This window comes from Colletotrichum karsti, assembly GCF_011947395.1.
Source record: "Colletotrichum karsti strain CkLH20 chromosome Unknown Scaffold10, whole genome shotgun sequence".
Classification (NCBI taxonomy): Eukaryota; Fungi; Ascomycota; class Sordariomycetes; order Glomerellales; family Glomerellaceae; genus Colletotrichum; species Colletotrichum karsti.
Genome location: NW_024065910.1, coordinates 356,428 through 379,560, shown reverse-complemented (window position 1 = coordinate 379,560; position 23,133 = coordinate 356,428). Strand labels below are relative to the sequence as shown.

Below are 23,133 nucleotides of genomic sequence, written 5' to 3'. Positions count from 1 at the left end.
TGCGCAGTCAAGTCAGCCTTTCCGTGTCGCGGGCTACCGGCATTTCTTATGAGAGTGATGCCATTCGCTTTGGTATTGAACAGTACTGCCGACGATGCTAAGAGAAGTCCTCCACTTCTCAGCTTTGGTAGCGTACGTGGGAAGGCTGGCGGCGCGGGTGGTCGGACGCGTTCGCGTCGTTGTGCCTGTCTTGTTAAGCGCTGCCAATGTGCTTCTCTATTGGCTTGTAACCTAGTGAGGTCGCCCATCTCACTTGTCAAGCCCTCTAGCTTTGACGAAGCGGTTGATCTGTTCTCGCGTGATCTTGTCGTTGTACTGCTCATGACAATCGTAGAACGCAATAAGCTCCTGGGTGCAGTCGACCATGGCGGCGATGTCGACATTGCTCTCCGCCAGCCAGGCGCCGTACCTCTGGACCCGGCCGAATCTCTGCTCCGGCTGCTTCTCCTTATCCGCGGGGTTCGGAGTTCCTGGCGTCGGGGGTAGTCCCGGTGCTCTACCCTGGGCCTGGGCCAGCGCCGCACTCGCAGCAGCAATGCCCGCCGCCGTGGGTTGGTTCGACCCTGACATGGTAGAAGACGGCCTCAGAACCAGCACGAGCAGGATTGCGGTCAGCGCGATGGTGTGTGGCGGGTAGAGAAGAGGTAGGTCCGTCATGTAGTGGTCGTTGATGATTGACCAGCCCAGCGCGATGTCCTCCTGGGTCAGAGCCAGCTCTTGCTGGTAGTTTTTCATGGTCCGGTAGGGTTGGTACACGATAAGCTGGGAGCTCATCTCGGATATCATAAAGAACTCGCACTCGCCGAGCTTGGAGGTGTCGAGTCCGAGGAAATCGGGCCACAGCGAGCGGGCCTCGCTGACGATCAATCGGATGTGCTGTGGGCATTCCTCCATCTTACAGGCGAGGTAGAGGGCAGTGGCTACGACGAGGTAGGGGTTCGTTCGGCGGATCTCGACTTTTGTGTAGAAGCGCTTGATGTAGACCTGGGCGGTGGCCATGGCCTGTTGGCGGACGACCATTCGTTTGCCGAGACGGTTGACCTCTGTACGGTAGCGTGTTAGCGGAACGTCAAGACCTCCAGGACCAGTAGAACAAACGCTGGTTGAAGAATATGCCTAGGTGCTGCTGCGTCTTCGGAAGAGGGAACATCTTGGCGAGGTCGGCATTCTCGTCTTCGAGTTTCTGTCGGACTGCGCCGAGCTCATCTTTGGAGAAGAGCCAGAAGCGACGCTGGGTCGACTCCCAGTAGTTTGCAGCCATAGTGAGCCGGCGATGATATTCAAACAAGGCCCCGTGTCATGATTCGTGTTGGAAGTGTCTTCTGGAGCGAAGCTGCGGCGTCAAGTTGAATCTGAGTATTGGAAAAGGCTGGCAGTGACATCTTCAACGGAGGTCAAGGGTCTGTGGCGGTGATTGGACAGATCTGTGGCGGTGTCATCCGATAACGATAACGATAAGACTGGACGGAATATGTCCGGGACGGGCGGGCAGCGGGCAGACGGGAATGGAAACCCAAGATCCAACCTGGAACCTATGGAATGAAACCCCACTGTCCAGAAGCTCTGGAGCACTAAAAGCTCCGGAAGCACTGCTAATTGGCGGCAGCTGATTGCCTCGCTTGTCTCGCCTGTGGAACCCCCAGCGTGCCAGACTGCCAGCAGAACCCCCCCCATGCCAGCTGTTGCCGAGCTTTCGACGCTGTGGGAGGTGTGGCTTTGGCGCGAACCATTTGCGGCAGGCGGGTGCTGCTTTTTCTTGGTCGACGCACCTCACGATCCCTCCTACGTCAGTCCTGTGACTTGCAGCTGCAAGTGTCGCGACAACACCCTTTTTTCCCCCCGCCATGTCTTCATGAGACCAAAAAAAACATACCTATCGAAACCACCCTCCGCGCGATTTGAATCTTCCTCGAACCCGAGACCGTCGACGCCGCCCCATGAATCCCGCGTCGAAACCGAAGCCCCGACTCTACTGCCCTGCATCCTGATGCCGCCGCTGCCATGGGGGTGACAGAATGGGTTACCGAGCTCGAGATGGGTGTGGACGAGTCCCAGAACCAGCGCGATAAGCGCGTGGAGGATTTTTGGAAGGAATTGGACGTCCAGGGCACCGGCTACCTCGACTTTAAGGGGCTGCAGAAGGGCCTGAACAGGATCGATCACCGTCAGCATCTTTCTTTGTCCGGCGCTTGCTCTGCGGCTTGGCTGATGTTGCGCTTACAGCTATGAAGAACGCGGAGGACATGTTGAGGAGGATCATGACCGTCGTCGACACCAACGCCGACGGCAAAATTCAATACGAAGGTGAGCTTTGCGAGTTGAAGTCGTCCCGAGGCTGGAGCTATCGCCTGGGTTCCCCTGTCACGGGGTCCGGGAACGGTGCTAACGACGTCCTGCCGCCAGAGTTCCGCACCTTCGTCGAGCAGACCGAGAAACAGCTCATGATCTTGTTCCAGTCGATAGACAAAGACAACAATGGACGACTCGACAAGTCGGAGCTGCAGGAGGCCTTCAGACGGGCTGGGCTTGTCGTGCCCATGCGCAAGCTCAGCGCCTTCTTTGGCGATATCGACATGAACAACGACGGCTTCATCAGCTTCGAGGAGTGGAGGTGAGCTTTCTTTCTTTCGTCGCAGGAGTTTACGCTGGGCGACAGGCTGGCGGGCCTCAGGGGTTGTGGTATCCAGTGCAGCTTGGGGTGGAGATGAGATCGTGGAATGCTTCGGCAGTACGATGGCTCCTTCCGTCTGTACTTGAGATATTGACGTTGTGGTTGAACATTCACTGACCCCTCTCTCCTTTAGGGACTTTCTTTTGTTCATGCCGATACATAATGGCCACGCACCTCTCAAGGCTGTGATGGACTTTTATTCTTCCATAGTCACCCTCACAGCAGAGGGCGACTCGATGGTGTCGGAAGAGACACTTGAAGGCTTAGGTACGACCGGCTTCCTTCTGCAAACCCTCTTTGGATCCATTTTAAGGATCGCATCTCCTTCGGACCGTGAGACTCCTGTCGAGCCCCTCACAGACAAGGACGGCCAAACGGTGCCTCCGCAGGAGGAAGCATCCGTTCCCGATATTGCGAAAATACCCACCTCATCGAAACCAGAACAACAGACTTCACCAAGCAGCTTTACAGATCCCACAGCAGCAATAGCGTCAATACCGACATCAAAACACCCGAAAGTCACCGACGGCGCGGACGTCGACATGGCGGCAGCGGCGGTACTCCAGGCGGGCGTCAAGGCCGCGGACGACAAGCTCACCGGCATCGCGACAATACGACAAATCCCCGGCGTCGGCACCTCCCAAGCGAAACCGGTCTTAGGCTCCGAGCAAGGCTCCAGCTCAGATGCAACTGCTGAACGCAAGACCAAGAGACTGACTGACTTCGCCCCTGATCCAGGTTACTTCGTCGCGGGTGCCGTCGCCGGAGGACTTTCGCGAACTGCCACCGCGCCTCTCGATCGCCTCAAGGTGTACCTGTTGGTGAACACGAGAGCAAGCACCGAGACCGCTGCCAGCGCCTTCAGGCAAGGGCGCCCGGTAGATGCTCTTCGCAACGCCGTGCGGCCATTCGGAGATGCGGTCAAGGATCTCTGGAAGGCCGGCGGCATGCGGAGTCTCTTTGCAGGTATGAATTTGTCACTCTGGTGATGTCTGGCGGCCCTCTCGAGTCATCTTTCGGCTGAGGGCGATGCCGTCGAAGCTTGTTTACCGTGTGCATTTACTGACCGAGTCAAGGCAACGGACTCAACGTCATCAAAATCATGCCCGAAAGCGCCATCAAATTCGGATCCTACGAGGCCGCAAAACGCACTCTCGCTAAGCTCGAGGGCCACGACGACCCAAAGCAGATCAACGGATATTCGAAATTTGTTTCGGGTGGTGTTGCTGGCATGGTCGCGCAGTAAGTCTTTCGTCCGTTTCCACACCATTGTCGCAGCTCCATCCCTGTCGTTGTTGGCCGTTTCATTCAATTATGCCGTTGTCAATATGTTTCTTTGTTATTCCCGTCTTTGTTTCCATCATTAACCACCGTGTAGATTCTGTGTGTATCCCCTTGATACGCTGAAGTTCCGCCTCCAAACATCCACAGTGCAAGGCGGCCTCACGGGAAATGCCCTTGTTCTTGATACCGCCAAGAAGATGTGGCAAGCTGGTGGAATGCGCAGTGCATACCGTGGTGTTACCATGGGTCTGATGGGCATGTTCCCCTACAGTGCCATCGATATGGGTACGTTTGAATTTCTCAAGAATTCTTACAAGAGTTACATGTCAAAATACCGAGGCATACACGAGGAAGATGTCAAGCCGGGCAACATCATGACTGGCATTATTGGGGCTACCAGCGGTGCTTTTGGAGCATCAGTGGTGTACCCTCTCAACGTCCTGCGCACGCGACTACAAACACAAGGCACAGCTATGCACCCGGCCACATATACCGGCATCTGGGATGTTGCCCAAAAGACGCTTAAGAATGAGGGCGTGCGGGGCATGTATAAGGGCCTCACCCCTAATCTCCTCAAGGTTGCTCCAGCACTGAGCATTACCTGGGTTGTGTATGAGAATACAAAGAAGCTCCTTGAATTGGAGTGAAGAGGAAGAAAGGATTGGAAATAAGGGGATTGATCTATGGTCAAGGCTGGATTGATGACAGCGGCCAGAAGGGACCAGAAAGAGTGGAAGCAGGGGAGGATTTTCGAAAGGCATGCGGAGGATCGCCTGTAGCCGCCACGAGAGCGGCTCTTCATACAATTGTTTCAGGAACATGGCACGCAGTCATGGCGTTTGGAAGACGTGGAGGAGAGATACCAGAAGACTTTTGATTGCTCGAGCAGACCAGGGAACCGGACTGGCGGTAAGGTAGCCATGTGCCGTGCCGTAGTGGATTAATCCCAGAGATCTATGCTCAATGCGGATGAACGCCGTTGTGTAAGTGGCTGCCCGCCACGTGGAGCTGATGCTTGGTGAGGTTATCGTGACGACCACCGAGTCCCCTCTTATACGGATGCTGTGGTGGTACCGACGGCGGCGCCCGCGAGGGGTACATCTCCCATCTCCCATCTCCAAATCTTCAGATGGCAGGACGGGGTGACGTGGACAAGGCACGTCGTCGGTCGTCGGTCGTCTGCCCTACGAGGACCCGGTAGACAAACATTTACGACAATCAAGCTTGATCATTGAGCTTACGTGCGATCGTCGTCACCCCGCTTGCAGGATTCCGACCGCGAGAAGCTTGATTGATGAGGTACCCCGTCGAGGTGCAGGGAAGACGACGGTGATTCGTAACCCGCGAGAGAAACCACCCCGGCTCGGAGCGGTAGCCGAAGTCGGTGGAGATCGGTGCCGAATGCGCGGTAGCCTGGAACTTTTGTCGTCAGCGTAATATCGGTCAGAAGATAGTCCACCGAAGTCGAAGCTTGACTTGATAAGGTACTGAAATTTATTGCTTGCAAAAAAACACAGCAAAAACACGATAGGCTCTTGCCGTTGACATCACATCCCGGTCGACCATCGTGCTTACACCACCATGAGGTACAGATACCTCCAAGATGTATCCCGTCAGTCATATCCATATGGATGGATGTCCCGTCTGACAGAAGTCCCTTCCGCCGGGCGAGACTCCACACCGCCATCTCCGTCCAATTGAGTTTTCCCAATGCTGCAGCATTCGTAGTCTCTTCTTTAACCAGCTTCCTGTTTCGTTTGGCCGCACAAGCGTGTGTCACGCAGCCTGGAAGAAGAGTCAAGCCAGAAAAACACAGCAGTCACCCAATGTTACCATGGGCACGTCAAGCGACGCGGGGCAGCTGGTAGGGTAACATGTCTCTGTCGCCGCCATCCACCGCCGTGTCGGTACGCGGTCTCATATCTCCCTGATCTACAAGCTGACGAGTCGCCCCCTCCCCTCTTGCGATGTTCGAATCCTCTGCCGCCGTATCGGGTACAGTCGCCGCGGGGGAACGATGGTGTTTTTTTCGCTACGATTTGGTAGTCCTCGGCGACCCGATCGATATACGACCGGGGCTTCTCAATTTCTCAGCGAATTCGCAATTCCACCCGGTGGTTGGGGACCGATGTTGGAATCGGCAGCCGGTAGCCGCAATTCGTAATTCCCATTCATTCTCTTCCGTCGTCCTGCCGCGTCTGAAGCTGACTCTGACATCTTTCTTCCCGCCTTTTCCCCCTCCACCTTTCGTGTGTCTATCCAAGTGAACACGCACTCTCGTCAACGCCGCGAGTCCTCCTTCCTATTGCCATCGTCTGCCTCAGGACGATTGTACACTTTTCTCAATTGTACTTTTGCATAGGCAATCGTAAGCTAATCTTTGCCGGCCGTCACTCTCCGCGGAAGCGAAGCCGTCACCCAGACTGTTTGACACCGTTTCTTGGCATCCGTTTTATCCGCCTCTCGACACTGCGCGTATCAGCCAAGCCCGTCACGATTCAGTCCCGTCCCTCTGTCAGGAGCTGTCCAAACCGTCCGTCTGTGTGTCTGGCTTGAGTTTTCAAGGGGCAAAGCTCAAACAGTAGCTGCAATAACTGTCAAGCATTAAGAAACAAAACGGTACCAGGCCAGGCCGCACGTACTGAAATAGAAATTCGACTGCCCGCCGCCGCCATGCCGGCCCCGTATTCCGACAACCTGTACTCCGCCGACGACTCCGATCTCGAAGGCCCGGACGACGACAACCTCGACGCCCACCTGTCGCCCACAGACGGCTACTTCCAGAGCTCATCGTCGTCAGCAGGCAACCTCTACCCTCCCCAGCAGACGCAGGAACACGAGCGCCGCGATACCTGGGACAACGTCACCGACGCGACGCTGCCCACATCCGCTGGCGTCCCCCACGTACCCAACGTCCTCGTCCAAGACCCCTCTCTGCAGAAAGGCGCATCGTCAAAGGACCACGAAGCAAGGGAAGAGACGAGGTTGAACACATCATTCGCCCCGCAGAGTACTTCCGCGGTTGACGACTTCTACGACGGCGCCTCGACCATCGCCGATAGCGTAGCGACACCATCACACACGACTTACACCTCGGCCGCCCAGAGCTCGTCGTCTTATACGCCTTACTCGCCCTCCACTGACGCTCCCCTGCGCACACCCCAGACTCATCCAAGAAGGGGTCTGTACTCTCAGCCATCTTCGCTGTTCCGCATCCCAAGAGAGGCGCCGCCTGCCTACACGCCTTCGCCCACGTCTCCTTTGTCGTCATCACCAACAGAGTTCAGGAATTACCAGACCTTCAACACCATGGGGGCGCCTGAGGAAGCGCGGCACCTGCTGGGCCGTGACCCGGAGAGCATGGGCGACGAGCCTTATGATGAGGACCCTAGACCTCAACCGTGGAGGGAGAGAGTTCTTAAGAGATTTCCCTGGGCATCCAGACGGACGTTGAAGATGGTGTTGTTCGCCCTGCTGATGTTCTCCATCTTCGTTGGCTTCTTAAGCATGATGAGCGGAACCGCCAATCAATCGGTAGGTGACATTTTCCCAAGACTTCTATTTCTAGCTAACACACGCTTAGCCTAAATCTCCCTCCAAGGAGCCCGCCAAGCAATTCGACCCTGTCACGGGTCTCCCCATCAAGGACGGCCCTGAGGCTCCTGCCCAGCCTTCCGATCCTACCAAACCATCGCAGCCCGGACACCCTGGCCTTGAACGACCTCTTCCCTGGAAGCCTCAAGACATTTGCGCCAAGGCGGAGCACCGCTTCGAGACGAAGGTCTTCGACCTCTCCTTCGCGCCCGAGAAGACCCTGAGCGTGCTCCAAACCGTCGAGAGCGACACGCCCTCGCGCGGCTACCAACCCCATGTGTCGGGCAACTTCATCGTGCGCCGCCAGCTCTCCGACGCACCCGGCCCGTCCATCGAGCTCGAGGTCGTCTCCAACGACGAAAGCCTCAAGGTCGAGGTCGAGTGGGAGTCCAGCATCCAGCAGCTCAAGATCAAGTCTCCTCAGCGGGTCGAATGGAACCAGCCGCTGCGACCCTGCATGACCATCCGCGCCACCGTCTGGGTCCCCGAGAACGCCGACATCAACGTCTTCAAGCTCGCCGCGCTGCACCTCGGCGTCCAACTCAACGACGATCTCGCCATCTCCGTCAAGGACACCCTCGAGATCCGCACCTACGCCGGCGACGTCCGCGTCCCTGTCGACTCCGTGGCGTCCTACCGCCTCGACTCGCGTAACATCGTCGTCCAAACCATCTCGGGCGACATCGCCGGCACCTGGCCCCTCTACGACTCGCTCAAGATCGGCTCCGAATCGGGCGACATCGCCGCCGGCGTCGTCCCCAAGCCCGTCCTCGAGTCCCGCCCCCTCCCCGCCGTGCTCGAGGTCACCTCCGTCTCGGGCGACGTCGTCGTCCAGGAGCCCCTCAAAGAAGCCACCGCCAGCGCCAAGCCCGACACCGTCATCCCCCCGCGCGACTACTACACCAGCATCGACACGAAGTCCGGCAGGATCAAGGCCTACGTCGCCTTCAGCACCGTCGCCGCCATCACCAGCGTAAGCGGCGACATCACCGGCGTCGCCCTCCCCGTCTACGACGTCAGCCTCCTCAAGAGCGTCCCCGAGCCCGAGCTCCACACCAAGACCAAGTCCGGCAGCATCGTCTTCGAGGTCCTCGAGCCCATGTGGGTGGAGATCGCCAAGACGCTCGGCAGGGACGAGAAGAAGGCCCCCAACGCGAACCCCAACATCCCCGTCGACATCCCCACGAACCCCCTCCCCGTCCCCAACATCCCCCGCGTCCCCTCCGTGCCCTCCATCCCTTTCATCCCCATCGGCGCCCGCGACCCCTACCGGAACCTCCCCGGCTCCAGCCGCCGCTGGCTCGACCTCCTCCCCGGCAAGCGCGATGCCGTAGTCTCCTCCTCCTCCTCGTCCTCCTCGGACACGCGCCAAGCCGCCCCCGTCGCGGCGGTCGCAGTCGCCCAGCCCCCGATGCGCCACCTCAAATCCTCCCACACCACCGTCAGCGGCAACATGGACATCAAGTACCCGGCCTCCTGGGAGGGCACCGTCAGCGCCGAGAGCATCAGCGGCGGCATCGACCTCCGCGGCAGGGACCTCAAGATCGACAGCCACACCAAGTGGCCCAGGGCCGTCCGCGCCCACAAGGGCCAGGCCTGGACGTGCGAGGCCTCGCTCGGCAGCGTGAGCGGGCACGAGAACCTGACTATCGGGCCCGAGAAGTAAAGAAATAATATTCGGGAGAAGAGTTTTTGAGATGAGGAGGAGGGGAGTGTCCAGATGTGCGGGAAATATCGTGGACGAAGGAGGATGAAGAAGCAAGGAGTATGAGAATGGATTACGGAATATGGATATACCTGTCGTTACGAGACCCTTTTTGACTTGATTTGGCGTTCGACGGCATGGCAAAGGATGTGTCGTTATATCTAGTAGTGCGAATACCGGCGGGGGTTCAATCAACGCCCACGACCTTTTTTTCTTGAATCAAATACATACGTACAAACATTCGTCTTCCCTTCAGATCCATCTTGCAAATGACTTTCTTGTATGAATGTACGTGTTGAGTTGTACAGGGGTATCAAATCATCTATCTTCACACCTACTCCTCATCCTCATCCCTCCCCAGAAGCTCCCAATCCACCTTCCGATACCTCACCTCATACTTCACCCACCTCTCCACCCCCGGCAGTTGCACCCCGAGCGTCGGCAACGCCAACATCCTCAGAATCTCACACCCCGTCTCCTCGTCCCGATTCACCGCATACAGCGCGGGGAGCGTATACCGCACCTTCCCCGGCGCGAACCGCTTCAGCACGACTTCTAACTTACTCCGCGCCCCCTCGTCGGCGAGACCCTCGCGGAACGCCTTGGCGTGCTGGGCCCCGAACGGCGCGACGCGGAAACACGCCCTCACCCGTCCCTTGACGCGGATCCAGAACCGGCCGTCCCAGAGCTCGAAGCGGCGCCAGGAGCGCCAGTTCTTGGAGTTGGCGTCGGGCGCCGGGAGGGGCTGCGTCGCCAGGTGGCGGAGCCACTCGGAGTGGGTGAGGTCCGGGGAGAGCGGGGGCAGGGAGACGAGGGCGTCGGTCTCGCCGTCGCGCCAGGTGGAGCCCGGGCGCGGGCCGGGGGGGAACTGGGGGAAGCGGCGGTGGGCGCCGCCGGAGGCGGTGATGAAGGAGGTCTCCGGGGTGGGGATGTTGGAGGGGTAGGGTTCGCGGGTGAGGTACCATTTCCGCGGGTGCGTGGGGACGGGGAGGAAGAGGACGGAGGCCTGGTTGAATGCTTTTCTGGTGGATGCGTCTTCCGGTTCTTCGGCTAGGAGGGGGAAGAGGCGGGCGACGACGGATTGGAGCGAGGAGAGCTGGGCGTAGTGTTTCTCGGGGGATACGAAGGAGAGGAGTTTGCGGACGACGATGGCCGCGATGGTTCGGCGGTGCGCGAGGCGCAGCTCACGCCGTCTTTTCGTTGTCGTCGTACGGCGTTTTGACAAGGGGACGGCCATGGTCGGGAGCTCGACGACGAGGGTCCCCGCGTTGGGCTCGAAGTCGGCGACGACACCTCTCCTGATCCACCGCTCGGCCTCCCTCTCCTGCGCCCGCACCCTCTCGTCGCAGCGCGCCGAGAGCCGGAGGATGTTCTCTTTCGACAGCGCCGCGGGCAGCTCGTGGTTGCGCACCATATGCCTCACGGCATTCCGCATCGTCAACGTCCGATCCTCGTTCGTCGGGTCCTCGAACCACCGGACCTTATTGTGCTCGCACGTCGCCCTCAACCTGTCCTTACTAAACCCCAACAGCGGCCGATACAACATGACCCCCGCGTCCTCGGTCTCGATCCGCGGGACGTTCCTCACAGCAGCAGCCGCCGCCGCCGCCTTCGCCCTTGCCCTCGCGGAGGAGAAGACGACGTCCTCCTCGTCCGGATCCGTATACGGCGCCTCCTGCGAGCCCGCGCGCGCCTCGGCAGAATACAGGTCCCAGTCGAGCTCGTCGGACAGCTCGCGGCGGACCCAGCGCCACTCGCGGCGGGGCGGGCGGAAGGAGATGGGGGGCACGGGCAAGGTCAGGTCGTCGACGTGGCCGGACTCGTAGACGCCGTGCATGTCGTGGCACTCGGGGATGTCGGCGCGGGGCATGATGCCGCGCAGCCCGCGGCTGCCGTGGCCGGCGAGCAGGCGCATGAGGACGGTCTCGTGCTGGTCGTCCTCGTGGTGCGCGAGGAAGACGCTCTCGATGTGGAGGCTGCGGCAGAAGGCGCCGATGCGTCTGTATCTTGCCCTCCTTGCTAAACTCTCGAGGTTCGGGGCGTCCGCCGGGTCGCCCTCCACGCCGACGTCCCTCTTCCAGTCGAGGGCCTCCACGACGGGCGAGACGTGTTTATAGGTCCTGAGCTCCCTCGCGACGGCGGCGGCTTCCTCGCCGGAGCCGGGGCGGAGGCGGTGGTCGACGATCATGGCGGAGATGCGGCCGAGGCAGTTGTCGACGACGGGGGCGGTGGGCGTGACGGCGCGGTGCTGGTTGAAGAGGAAGGCGAGGGCCATGGAGTCGAGGCCGCCGGAGACGGCGAGGAGGACGCGGCGGCGCTGGGAGACGCGGGCGTGGGGGAACCGCGGGGGCGCGCAGGCGCGGAGGGCGGCGGAGAACTCGAGGAAGCTTATGGGACGCGGGACCGGGTGGAGGATCTGGGAGGGGTGGATGGGTGGTGGTGGTGGCGGCATTCCATTTCCTTGCTGGCGGGTTTCTGCCCTTTTTCGTGGTGGTGTGGAAGTGGTTTCTTAATGTTGTGTGAATTTGTGTCTTCGGCGGTGGCTCGTAGGTAGATTTCGAACGAGCGTGGCGGGTTTGAAGCTGTAGATGTTCAGACAAAAGTCCAATTGGCGAATCAGAGCGGCGTGGAGCTTGCAACGTGGGATGTGTTCCCCAGGATCTTGGACCGGGGGAGAGCTCGGGGCCCTCGGAGGAAAGATTTCCCAATCGAAGTGGAGGGTCCAGTCCCGGTCTCTCGGAGCAGCACCCGAGCTAACTGTCAAGGACCCCTGTTTTTTTACGTACATGGCACCGCGGCGACCGAATCGAAGCTCCGATATCTCTCTCACCAACAAAAAAGATATCGCAAAACACCCTCTCTCCCCGCGCAAACCCTCTCGCCTTTCTCAACCAGACATGACCCCGCGATCCTGACGAAAAGCATAAGGCCCTTGAGCCTTTCCCCTCCAATTGACATATTCCACCATTCTTTCAACCGTCAATTCCTCATCAAGACCCCTCCATCGCAGCGCACGCGACCCGAACCCAACCACACCGACACCGACAAACACCCACCAAAATGTCCACAAACACCCCCTTCACAACAGCCCTCCTCGCAGGCGCCCTCGCCGGCACGACCGTCGACCTCACCCTCTTCCCCCTCGACACCCTCAAGACCCGCCTGCAATCCTCCGCCGGCTTCTTCCCGTCGGGCGGCTTCAACGGCATATACCGGGGCATCGGCTCCGCGCTGGTCGGCTCGGCCCCGGGGGCCGCCTTCTTCTTCTGCACCTACGAGGGCGCCAAGACCTTCATCTCTTCTCGTCTAGTGTCCGCCGACGGCGCCAACGCGCAGTGGGCCGCGCCGCTGAGCCACATGCTCGCGGCGTCGCTGGGCGAGGTGGCCGCGTGCGCGGTGCGCGTGCCGACGGAGGTGGTCAAGCAGCGCGCGCAGGCGGGACAGCACGGCGGCTCGTCGGCGGCGGCGCTGCGGGGGATTCTGGGGCTGTACGGGACGGGGGCGGGCGTGGCCGGGGTGTGGAGGGAGCTGTACCGCGGGTGGAGCATCACGGTGCTGCGGGAGGTGCCGTTCACGATCATCCAGTTCCCGCTGTGGGAGAGGCTGAAGCGGTGGGGGCGGGAGAGGAAGCAGAGCAAGAACTGGAAGCTGGGCGGCGCGCCGCAGACGGAGTATGAGGTCTCGGCGGTCGAGAGCGCGTTGTACGGGAGCGTGGCGGGCGCGGCGGCGGCGGGTATCACGACGCCGCTGGACGTGTTGAAGACGCGGGTCATGCTGAGCAAGCAGAAGGTCAGCGTGGGGGATGTGTTGAGGGAGATTTATCGGGATCACGGGGTGCGGCCGTTTTTTGCGGGTATCGGGCCGAGGGTTATGTGGATTAGCATCGGAGGCGCGATCTTCTTGGGAAGTTATCAGTTCGCGGCGAACACGCTCACCGGGGCGGTGTTGTGAGATCGGGACTGAGAGAGAGGGACGTCATGGGCCAAGGAAAGAGATATGCATTGGAGGCCACTCAACATGCCTCCCGCTCTGTATGATACCATCGCACGTGGTCGCGATGGCCACGTTTGACGACTTTTCCGCTATGTACATTACTAGAAACGCCATAATACCCGTGCTGATAGAAACCACAGAAAAGCAGGGCTCTGCTCATGCTTGGACGACGATTGACTATCCAATTCTCCTCGTTGCAGATGACTACGTGTCTATGCTGTAGGGTTTGGAGGTGTGCTGCTGCCCTGCGACGGCGCAGGCTCGGGTTCGGGTGCGGCAGGCTGAGGGGGCGGGTTGGGGATCTCCTTGCGCCCGTTCGCCTTGTAGTACAACTGAACGTCATTACCGCCCTTCCAGATGTGGGCGCGAAGGGTCGCCAGGGTCATGGTGATGGGTAGAAGCTGGGATGGTCAGTCGCAAGTTCAAGTAGCATGAGGAAAAGACTCACCTGTTCGTTGCAGTAGAGCTCCAAGTACTCATGCGGCAGTAGAGCATCCGGCTCCGGGTTCTCAACTGGGGCCTCGATCCGCTCTGCAACGTAGGCCAGGATCTTCTTCACACGAAGCATCCTGTTGGCATTCAGTCGGTTGTTGCCATCCGTCGACGCAATGTCAGGCAGGCTGTTCTGCCATGGCTGCAGCACGAAGGAAACCTTTACTGGCTCCTTCTGGGGAATCTGATTTTGAAGCAGGACCTCGCCCAGCCACATAGGACCGCGCTGCTCAATAATGTCCGCACCCTGGCCCACGGTCTCCACGGTCCCTTGGTAAATGTTTGCGCTACCACCGGACGTCTCCTCCTGGAGGACGACCTTCGTTCCGGATGGTAGCTTCAACACGGGCGTGTCGTTTGATAGACTTGGCGTGACCTTGGTTTCGATCAACTTGTCCGGACTTTCGGTCAGTGACTTGTCGTAATCATTGCGGATCTTCTGGATCGCGCCCAAGAAGCTGTCGTCAACCTCCTTCTCGTGCGTTGACGATGCCTCGGACTCTTCTGCCTTCTCGTCGACGACAGCAGGCTTTTCCGGCGCCGTCGTGGAAGCTGAACGTCCCGACTTTTTACTGCCGAAAGACATGCCCATGCCCATGCGGAATTTCTTTCCAAAGGGAGACTTTCCATTGGCTGCATCCTTGTCTTTCTCCTTATCCTTATCCTTTTCCTTCTCTTTAGAATCTGCGTTGGACTTTGTATCAGCTGCCGGTGGTTGTTCAGTTGCAGGAGTTGCTGGCGCCGCAGTCGGCTTGGAGGCGCCCTCGATAGGCCCAATAGCGCTGGTAAAGTAATCTCCCTGATCAGTTGACGGGCGGCCGAACTGAGAGGATTTATTGTCGAGCGGACTGCTTGGGGTCGCAACTCCCTCAGGCACGTCTTGAAGCTTGCCACCAGGGCCCGGCGTCGCAAGGCCAATGGCCATGCCGGGGGTCATTGGGTACTGCGAGCCGTTGGCTCGAGGGGTGCCCATGTTTTCATCCCATCCAGGCGAGCCGGTTGGAATAGTGATCGAAGACGGCGGGTTGGCACGAATGGCTGCCACCCTCCGTTCTACTACTTCGTTCAGGGTCTGACGATACGCCTCATCCCGTTTGATCTCCTCATCAATCAGGCCGGCAAATAGATACCGAAGCACCCATTTGCCAAGGTTGACTGCCAAAGTCAGCTTTTGTGCGTCAGTCACGTTGGGGTTGTCTTACTTCTTTGGTCTTCTCTGAACTCAATAGGCTCTTCTAGTGCCAGCTCATCGGCGTACATCTCAGCATCAAAGCAGTTGAACGGCTCAAGCACCACCGTAAGACTACCGGAGCTGATGTCGATAGAGCACCAAGGCGCAACTGCTTCAGTTGTGTTGACTTCCGGCTCGACGTCTTCAAGATGTCTTTTGCCAAAACTCTTGATCGGCTCGCACTGCTCAAGTTAGAAATTGTACCCACCATTGACTCATTGAACGCACCTTGATAAGATCCCAAAGGAGAACATCGCCAGCAGTGTCTAGTGTCAATACTCTTCTTCTATCATTCAGCAGCTTATGTTTCACAAGACCAAACTGGCCCTCAATGGTCTCCTCCGGGTTCTGATGGATCGGCTCTGTCTCCTGTGGGATGTGGGCCCCGGTAACGGTAGCGGGAGGGGTTTCGGGGGCGGGATTGGTTTGGATGGGGAAGGCTGCTGTATTGGATATTCTCAAAATCGACCGGGTTGAGATCTCCTTCTTTGGTGCGTTGGCTGGAGGCGGGTTTGAGGGTTGTCTGGGCCTTGAGGCGGAGGATGCTGCTCTTTGTCTTCTGAACGCCTCGGGAAGCTGCAGTTCCGGGCCGGTGCTGACATTAGACCATCGGTTGATGGATGACGTGTTGGTTGCCGTCCAGATGTAGTCGCCTGCCGCAACGACCTTGCTGATAGAGTGGGACTCGTGCGCGACGGCGACTGACAGACCCTCGTCGAGGTCCGCAAGGCTTCCTCGCACGTCCGTCTTGACGACGAAGCCGGAACGGTCACTGCTGTAGAAGGTGCCTAGTTCGGGGTCGTCCGAGAACAATGACCAGACGCTGTCCTCGTGCATGGTGAACGTGTACATACAACGTCCAGCAGTGACACTCCACAGCTTGATGGTGTGGTCGGAGCTGGCCGTCAGGACCTTGTCGCCGGCTTCGTTCAACAGAATGCCGCGTACGTTATCCGTGTGACCAACAAACTTGGTTACGCTCTTGCCAGAACGAGGATCCCACAGGCGCACGACAGACTCGGGACCACCGTTGGCCATGATGGTATGGCCAACGCTCAAGGCGTAGATGGAGCCCTTCTCTGCAACCTCATCCCCCTTGGTATCGATTTCGAGAGTCTTTCCGCCGCCGTTGAGATCCCACAGGCAGATCTTGCGATCGAAGCCACCGGAAGCGACCCAGTTGACCGAGCCGCCCGGGGGCGTGGCAACGCATTTGACATAGTCCGCATGTTCGCCAATCTTGTCTGCAATCGTGTTCGTCTCGGAGTGCGGGCGCCAGACCTTGACGGTCAAGTCGTTGGAGGCGGTTACGACGGCGGTGTTCTTGTTGGCGAGGACGATGTCGTTGATCCAGGACATGTGCGCCTGGGTCTGGGAGCGGAAGGTGCTCTTCGGTTTCTTCTCGGGCTGGGGCGCGCCGGGGTTGAGGTCGAGGTTCAGGTCCCAGGCGCAGACGAAGCCATCACGGGCGCCGGAGTATCTAAACGCCAGGATGGCTTATCAGTGACTGTCGGGACGTATGCGCTTCGGGGGTGGGGAGGTATCGGGAGTCGCGCGTCGGTATCTTACAGGATGGCGTTGTCCTTGTCGACGGCCAGGCCATTGACGCCGAGTCTGTGGCCACCGCCCTGGGAACCGGCCGGGAGCTCGAGGACTGGGAGGACGGTCTGATTAGCACGACTGGCTTCATGTCTTGGGAGTACTGCATGGGCCACGGCCTTGCGACTGCAGATGCTCGATGCGCTCGACCGTGTGGACGTGCGGGGTTGCGTCGTGGGCTTCGGGAGAGATGCGACGGGACGGGAGCGCGAGCGACACACGAGCAGCACAAGCGCGGGTTTGGAGGAGACATACCGTAGCTGATCCTCTGGCGCGCCTTCTTAGCCATTTCGAGCGGTAGCGCGGGGTTCGATTAAAGATTACGCATGCGAGACGGGGAGATAATGAGACAAGTCGAAGCAGTGGGCACTTGGCGAGACGTTGGTGATGTAGCGAAGTTGGCGATTTGGCGGTTAAGGGTCAGTCAGGTAAGGTATGATGTATGGGTGGATGTGCTGTGATGAGCAGATATGGGGCGGGACCTGGAAGATGGGACGGGGTGGGCGAGGCTAATGTCTGTCGGTGTCGGCGTCGGTGTTAGTGTCGGCCATGTTCATGTTCCATTGGTGTTGGTGCAGGTTATTGGAAAGGATCCATCGCTACGACGTGAGGTCGGGGTAGAGCATGCGTGGAGCAGGTGGGTTTCTGGACAGGTGCAGGTGAGGTGGCAGGGGACGTGGATGCTGCTGTATCTGTACTTTACGGACGCCGCAGTAAGCACCTCATCCTCTTACATCCTTCATCGGAAAGATACTTCTTGGTGCAATTGAGTTCATCTATCTTCTAGGCCCTTACGTCGTCAAGTCAATGCCCCAGGAATCCACGCAGGAACTATTGGACCCTGGAAATCGCATATTGGTGCTGGCATGCACTGGACGGGACGAACAGGTCAGCTCAGCTCAGCTCGAACCTTTGCTATCTTGTTCATGCAGTTCGTTGGTGAAGCAGGGTACAGCAGCATGACAGCATTCGCTACCACAAATGGCTCGATTAGCGCCCCCAGGTGTCAGGTGCTGCAGATGAGTCCTCTCGTCCGTCTGAAGAACATCCTCACATAAGAAAGCAGAAACCGAGATGATGCAGAATTCCAATCGTATTCCAGAAGAAGCCTACTTCCTTCTGACGTCTCATTAGTGTCTCCCTCTAAAAATTGGCAGGTGTCATGGAATGTCGAAAAGGCAGTGGCTGGGAGGAGGAGGAGGCCACCCGCACCTGCCACCTGCACCTGCATCAAAAAAGCATGGACCGCCGATCCCCCTCCTTCCTTCCTTCTGTCGGGTCAGTGCCAACGTCACGGTCGTGCCTGCCCGGAAAGCTGGCTCTCCAATTGCGAAATTGTGGGGCCACCCCGCGTCTGCTCCGAGAGGCCGGCCCAATTCCATCCGCCCCCGCGTCCTTCGTCCGTGTGACATCGCCAACTGTCAATCTGCATCGTGAAATCCAATTCATGTCTCCCCATATCCAGTGTTACCCAACTCATTCCTCACGATCTTCGTTGCGGCGAATTGCTCGACGTCGGTCGCAAAAGAATTATGGCAGTCGAAACTCCCCTTGACGGCCAGCGGTGTTGAGCGTCAATAACCACAACGGCAATTGAGGCCATGTCGATGAATCTCTCAGTAACCCGAGTCCAAAGGCTTCGCCGCCGCGACAAGCTTCTGCAGACCGAGGACGCTGTTCCGCACACCCGCCGCCGTGACCGTATCGTCCCGAGCACGTCGAGCGCCCTCTGCACCCGTCGTCAGCATTGACTGCTTTTTCTCGCCTTCCATTGAAAGTCACTTACCAAGTAGATCCTTCAGCTCTCTCTCCTCGCGGGCGCAGGTACGGCAACGGCCGGGCACGGGACGGACCGCATTCTTGATGTTGCCATCGCACAGGGCGTTCGGGACCTGCGCCGGCTCCTGGTCGGGGAGGTGGATGGTGCGATCGAGGGTGAGGCTTCGCGATGACTGGAACATGGAGCTGCCCCGGGCCGAGAGGCACTTGAAGGTGTTCTGGTACTGCTTGTGGCCGCAATCCTTGTGGTAGGTGTAGATGTAGGTGCACATCTTGGCGGTTGAGACTGTTGAGGTAATGCGATGCAGGGCGTAATGGATTCTTGCGATGTAGAGAATGTTTCGTTTTCCTTCACAAAACTATCAACTTGTGGAGCGCATAAAATTGAGAGAAACCGTTGTGGTTGTGGTGATGGTTTACTGTTGTTGACGGTTGACTTGGTGCCAAATTGGAAAGAGCGATGGGGTGGGCAAGGAGTCAAGGTGAGACCAAGAGAAAGTACTGTGCCATTGTAAGTACAATTCTTCTCTGAATTTTCCTTATCGCGGTTATTTCTTGATAACTTGAAAGAACAAATTCTTGAGCAAATTGGTGAATTACTGTAACAGCCCACGCAGAAGCCACAAAGGGCAGGAGCGCTCAGCATTGATCTCTCACACCCTCAAGCACAAAGACACACCACTGCCATCTCAGACTCTTTCTTGCTTGTTCTCTGGTATCTGAAGCGCTTAAATTACAACCTTGAATTCCTTCATACTTATGGTGCTTTTATCAACTTCAACACAACATCAATGACAATAAGGGCACCGCCAAGCTAGAGTAGTAAGGGTAGTGAGGACATAACTGTCTATGGGGACAAAAAGTAGCCACGAAATTACTTAGGAATGCATGCATTCCCAGCTCTTGAATCGAATTATTCAAATATCATAACACCAGCTAACCCGACATCACCTTATACTTGCCTTGACCTGACTTGGACGATTTTATTAAGTCCGGCGGGGCTTTAGTGTAAGACCTGAGAGAATCTATTGAACCTGAAACAGAGTATTGGGGCTTCAGTCTGGTTAAAAGATTGGCTTGAGATGAAGATGACTTAGGGAATACCAAGACAAAATTGCGTTGCTGTTTAGTTTCACCTAATCTGAGTTGTGGTGAGAACCGTATGAGAGCGCCTGCAACACTAACTTCGTACGGAAGCCTGATCAACCAGACACATGCTCAAGCCAAGACATCATGGGGCATAGCCAACAAGAAATAACCTGGCCAGAACAGGCTCCGTGTGAGTTCCGTATGCGCTCCGTGTAAGCTCCGCCTAAGTGGGGCCGATATCGGGAGCCGGCGCCGGGCCGGGCCGTCGACTCTGGTGGTGCGACGACGGTCACGTTTGCGACGAAAACACAGCTCGAGAAAGGCTTTAAGCGCGGAAGTTTTGCGAAACGCTATTCCGAGGGTGGGTTGGACGGCAGCGCTATGCGAAAACAACTTCGCGGTTATATGCGCGGTACTTTTGTTGACTCTCCTCGGCAGCTCAAGCTTTGAAAATCTTCCCTGGGCAGTTAATACCGGCATTCTCCCTGGAAAAAAATACTAGAGGTGGAAACACAGACTCTTGAATCGATTCAAAACATGTTGGTCCTGACCGTGTTCTCGTCCACTCTCTGTGCCGCAGAGCCTGATTTCATCCCGGTGATTCCTGCGCGCCGTAGTGCTGCCTTGGTACGGCCGAATCAGCCAGTCTGATGTAGGCAGGCTCATCCAGTCAGTTCCACTGCAGTAAGTACCTAGTACGGAAGCTGATCCGTACCATTTGAGTCTATTAAGGATGGTCGCAAGGCGCTGTGGACATGAATGAGACTAGTGTAACGTTCCCCAGGGCACGGCAGGCAGCAACTTGGGAGGCTACAGAATCCATCAAAATCAGTGACTTTCCGCTTTCTTCCTACGGCGCTCAGCCTGATTTTGTTTTGTTCCTGTAGATTCACCGACGTTGTCGTTTCCGCGAAAAAGATGACTCGTGCCTCGGCAAGTTGTGGCAACGACCCTCCTCCCGCCACGATGGAGGCGAACTCCTCGCAGTGCCCGCTCCTCGGCGAGGACCAGATCAGAGAAACAGATAACAATGTTCGAGATGACCGGCACACGGCTCCCACAACGCCCGACGGGTCTCCCAGCTCTTCTCGGACAACCGACCAACCCAGTGTGAGAGAAGAGATGGAAGAATTCGACGCATCAACCCAGGAGACCTCGTTCTGGTACAGAAGGCGCACAAGAAACGATAACAGTCCCACTGGAATCTCACGCGAAGACACAGCTGCTTGGTCCTTGTTCACGAGGGACGTCGACAGTGTAGCACCCAGCGAGCCGGAGATTGTATTTGATCCAGTGTCATATTGGGACCTGCGAAAACTCAACACCTTCATTATGTGGCAATTGGAAGTCTTTTCTCTGGTAATTTCAATGGCTTCTTTTGCGGGCATCGTGGTGCTCCTGGCCATGTACGACGGAAAGCCACAGCCTGGATTCGCGAGCCGGATCAGCATCAACGCGCTCATCGCCATCTTCTCTACCGTCCTTAAAGCTACGCTCCTCTTCGTAGTATCCGAGGGTGAGTGGATATCCACATCTATAACGGCCGTATCTGACGACTACCAGTCATGGGACAGCTCAAATGGAAATGGATTGAGACTCCGCGGCCGGTACGCGATATAGAGTACTTCATCAATGCTGGAGCGGGCTTAGGAGGTTCTTTGAAGTTTCTATTCTTCACATGGAAGCCGTTCGTTTTCCCAAGCATTTGCAGTCAAGATCACGAAAAGACGAGCGACAGTCACTCACAGTTACTGCAGGATATTGGCCATTCTCGGCGCCGTCATTGTCATCGCTTCCGCGGCGATCGGGCCCTTTTCGCAGCAGTCCTCCGCTACCTACCCTTGCGATGAGCTTGACTCTTCTTCAATAGCAAAAGTCAACATTTCTCACATAATAGAAGGGGAAATGGCCCCGGAAATGCGCGGCATCGCCACCAAGGGCCTCGTCTTCGGGGGCTCAGACACCTCGGCCGCATGCGATACCGGGAACTGCACGTTCGCCTCGTACGAATCGATAGGAATTTGCAGCAGCTGTTATCACGCAGCTGATGATACAAAGAGCTTCGATGAAAACGAGAGCGACTTAACGGTTGGTTGGCCTTCTTCGACCGATGGATTCAACTCCTCGTATGCGTTGAGAATGAAGACGGCATTCCAGCCGATGTGGGAGCCAGAGAACTCGAACAGCACAACAGAACGACGAGTCACCGAGGCCTTGCTCGGAGTAAATACGACGATATCCACCATCATGATCACGACCAACAATGACACCCCTAACTCCGTTACGGAGAGACCGGCCCATGATCTCAACGAGCATCTCCGTATTCTCGCTGTCGACTGCACCATGTACCCGTGTGTTCGAAACTACAGCGGCAGAGTCAAGAACGGGAATTTCAGAGAGCTCGTGACTCATCAGACGCCGCTTCCGCTTGTGTCGAGGATGGAATACCGAAACAACACACCTTACGAATATTACGGAGATTTTGTAGAATTCACAGATCCCTGCTTCTTCAAGAATCAATGGTGGACCGCTTCAAACATCACGATGGCGTCCTCGTATCAACACAAGACTCCGACAGCTGACGACAATGCCTTCAACCAACTGACCTGGAGGTTGAACGGCAAAATGGCAAAGATCCCGACCAAATGTTCGAGGATGATCAGCGCCGAAACCTACGGCAGCATACAAAAGTTCATCGACACAAATATCAAAGCTTCTTGTAGCGTTTCCGGTACCGATGATGATCTCAAAAGAGGTTTGAAGACCGTGGATTGCGGGGATAAGTGGTGGATAAACTCAGTATTCAATGACGGCCAAGCCTCACTGACGTCCGTCGATGCCGCTTTCGACGACATGGCGACGGCGATCACGAGCCTCATACGCGTCAACGGCTTGAGCTATGATCGCAAACCCCATGCTTATGCCTACGGTTCGATAAACCAGGGCGCGGTGTGTATCAAGGCTTCCTGGCCGTGGCTGATTTACCCGGGCTCGTTATTGGTTCTTACGATGGCGCTTTTCATGACGACTTACGTGACGAGCATGATGGAGAGGCGCGAACGTCCAGTTTGGAAGTCGTCTGTCCTGCCTCTAATATTCTACTATATCAAGTCTGAAGGGGCAAATTTGAGAGACACGGATGCCGGTGGGAATAAACAGGTCTGCCTCTTACAGCTTTTGGAGCTGGAGGAAGTAGCAAAGAATACGATAGTGCGGTTCGATAATGATACGGATGCCCCTGGGTTTGTTGCGGAGGAGGGAGAAAAGGGGCCGAGCAATAATGTTCCTTAATTCTTGTTAAAGCACCGTCATAGTAAGCTACACATCGTACGAAATTGGAGCTCGGGGTTGCGGTCCAGCAGTTGATCCGCTTGGGAAACTGTTGGTCGAGGTTGTCATCGAGAGTTCCCACTTCGCCGCATATTTGTCTGACATGCATGGAACTCATAACCCCCAAACATTGATTGGCCCGCCGTACGCACGTATCGCAAAGCCTGATCAAGACATGCAGCTGGTAAGACTTCGGCGCTTACGTCGACGTTTCACTGAGAGACAACTCCTTAGGCAGAGGTCGAATCTGATAAACCCCTCGTTTCCCAGTCTTCGTCTACAACTGATTTCGCCCCTGAACCGGATCACTGATACACAAGACAACATGGACCAGAAAACACATACCGAGCATCCCTCACTGACGAA

At 57.2% G+C, this 23,133-nt stretch overlaps 8 protein-coding genes across 8 annotated transcripts; 4 read left to right on the top strand and 4 right to left on the bottom strand.

Annotated features, from left to right (window-relative positions):
• Positions 1–249: 249 nt before the first annotated feature.
• Positions 250–1,261, bottom strand: CkaCkLH20_03970 (uncharacterized protein; the record flags this gene model as incomplete). The annotated part of the gene is made up of 2 exons (XM_038886689.1): positions 250–1,043; positions 1,099–1,261. 2 exons carry the CDS (start codon positions 1,259–1,261, stop codon positions 250–252), a joined length of 957 nt encoding a protein of 318 aa, XP_038747939.1.
• Positions 1,262–2,001: 740 nt separating this feature from the next.
• CkaCkLH20_03969 (calcium dependent mitochondrial carrier) lies at positions 2,002–4,602 on the top strand (the record flags this gene model as incomplete). Its single annotated transcript, XM_038886688.1, has 5 exons — positions 2,002–2,164; positions 2,224–2,611; positions 2,805–3,637; positions 3,748–3,913; positions 4,050–4,602. The coding sequence occupies 5 exons, from the start codon at positions 2,002–2,004 to the stop codon at positions 4,600–4,602; spliced, it is 2,103 nt and encodes a 700-aa protein (XP_038747938.1).
• Positions 4,603–6,628: 2,026 nt separating this feature from the next.
• Positions 6,629–9,215, top strand: CkaCkLH20_03968 (uncharacterized protein; the record flags this gene model as incomplete). Its single annotated transcript, XM_038886687.1, has 2 exons — positions 6,629–7,489; positions 7,539–9,215. The coding sequence occupies 2 exons, from the start codon at positions 6,629–6,631 to the stop codon at positions 9,213–9,215; spliced, it is 2,538 nt and encodes an 845-aa protein (XP_038747937.1).
• A 373-nt stretch (positions 9,216–9,588) lies between these two features.
• CkaCkLH20_03967 (pp-loop family protein) lies at positions 9,589–11,706 on the bottom strand (the record flags this gene model as incomplete). Its single annotated transcript, XM_038886686.1, has 1 exon — positions 9,589–11,706. The coding sequence occupies one exon, from the start codon at positions 11,704–11,706 to the stop codon at positions 9,589–9,591; it is 2,118 nt and encodes a 705-aa protein (XP_038747936.1).
• A 608-nt stretch (positions 11,707–12,314) lies between these two features.
• CkaCkLH20_03966 (uncharacterized protein) lies at positions 12,315–13,205 on the top strand (the record flags this gene model as incomplete). The annotated part of the gene is made up of 1 exon (XM_038886685.1): positions 12,315–13,205. The coding sequence occupies one exon, from the start codon at positions 12,315–12,317 to the stop codon at positions 13,203–13,205; it is 891 nt and encodes a 296-aa protein (XP_038747935.1).
• Positions 13,206–13,459: 254 nt separating this feature from the next.
• CkaCkLH20_03965 (uncharacterized protein) lies at positions 13,460–16,858 on the bottom strand (the record flags this gene model as incomplete). Its single annotated transcript, XM_038886684.1, has 6 exons — positions 13,460–13,648; positions 13,696–14,894; positions 14,942–15,152; positions 15,199–16,450; positions 16,540–16,624; positions 16,825–16,858. 6 exons carry the CDS (start codon positions 16,856–16,858, stop codon positions 13,460–13,462), a joined length of 2,970 nt encoding a protein of 989 aa, XP_038747934.1.
• A 1,327-nt stretch (positions 16,859–18,185) lies between these two features.
• Positions 18,186–18,620, bottom strand: CkaCkLH20_03964 (uncharacterized protein; the record flags this gene model as incomplete). The annotated part of the gene is made up of 2 exons (XM_038886683.1): positions 18,186–18,298; positions 18,356–18,620. 2 exons carry the CDS (start codon positions 18,618–18,620, stop codon positions 18,186–18,188), a joined length of 378 nt encoding a protein of 125 aa, XP_038747933.1.
• Positions 18,621–20,403: 1,783 nt separating this feature from the next.
• On the top strand, positions 20,404–22,728 carry CkaCkLH20_03963 (uncharacterized protein; the record flags this gene model as incomplete). The annotated part of the gene is made up of 3 exons (XM_038886682.1): positions 20,404–20,953; positions 21,001–21,124; positions 21,195–22,728. 3 exons carry the CDS (start codon positions 20,404–20,406, stop codon positions 22,726–22,728), a joined length of 2,208 nt encoding a protein of 735 aa, XP_038747932.1.
• Positions 22,729–23,133: the final 405 nt, after the last annotated feature.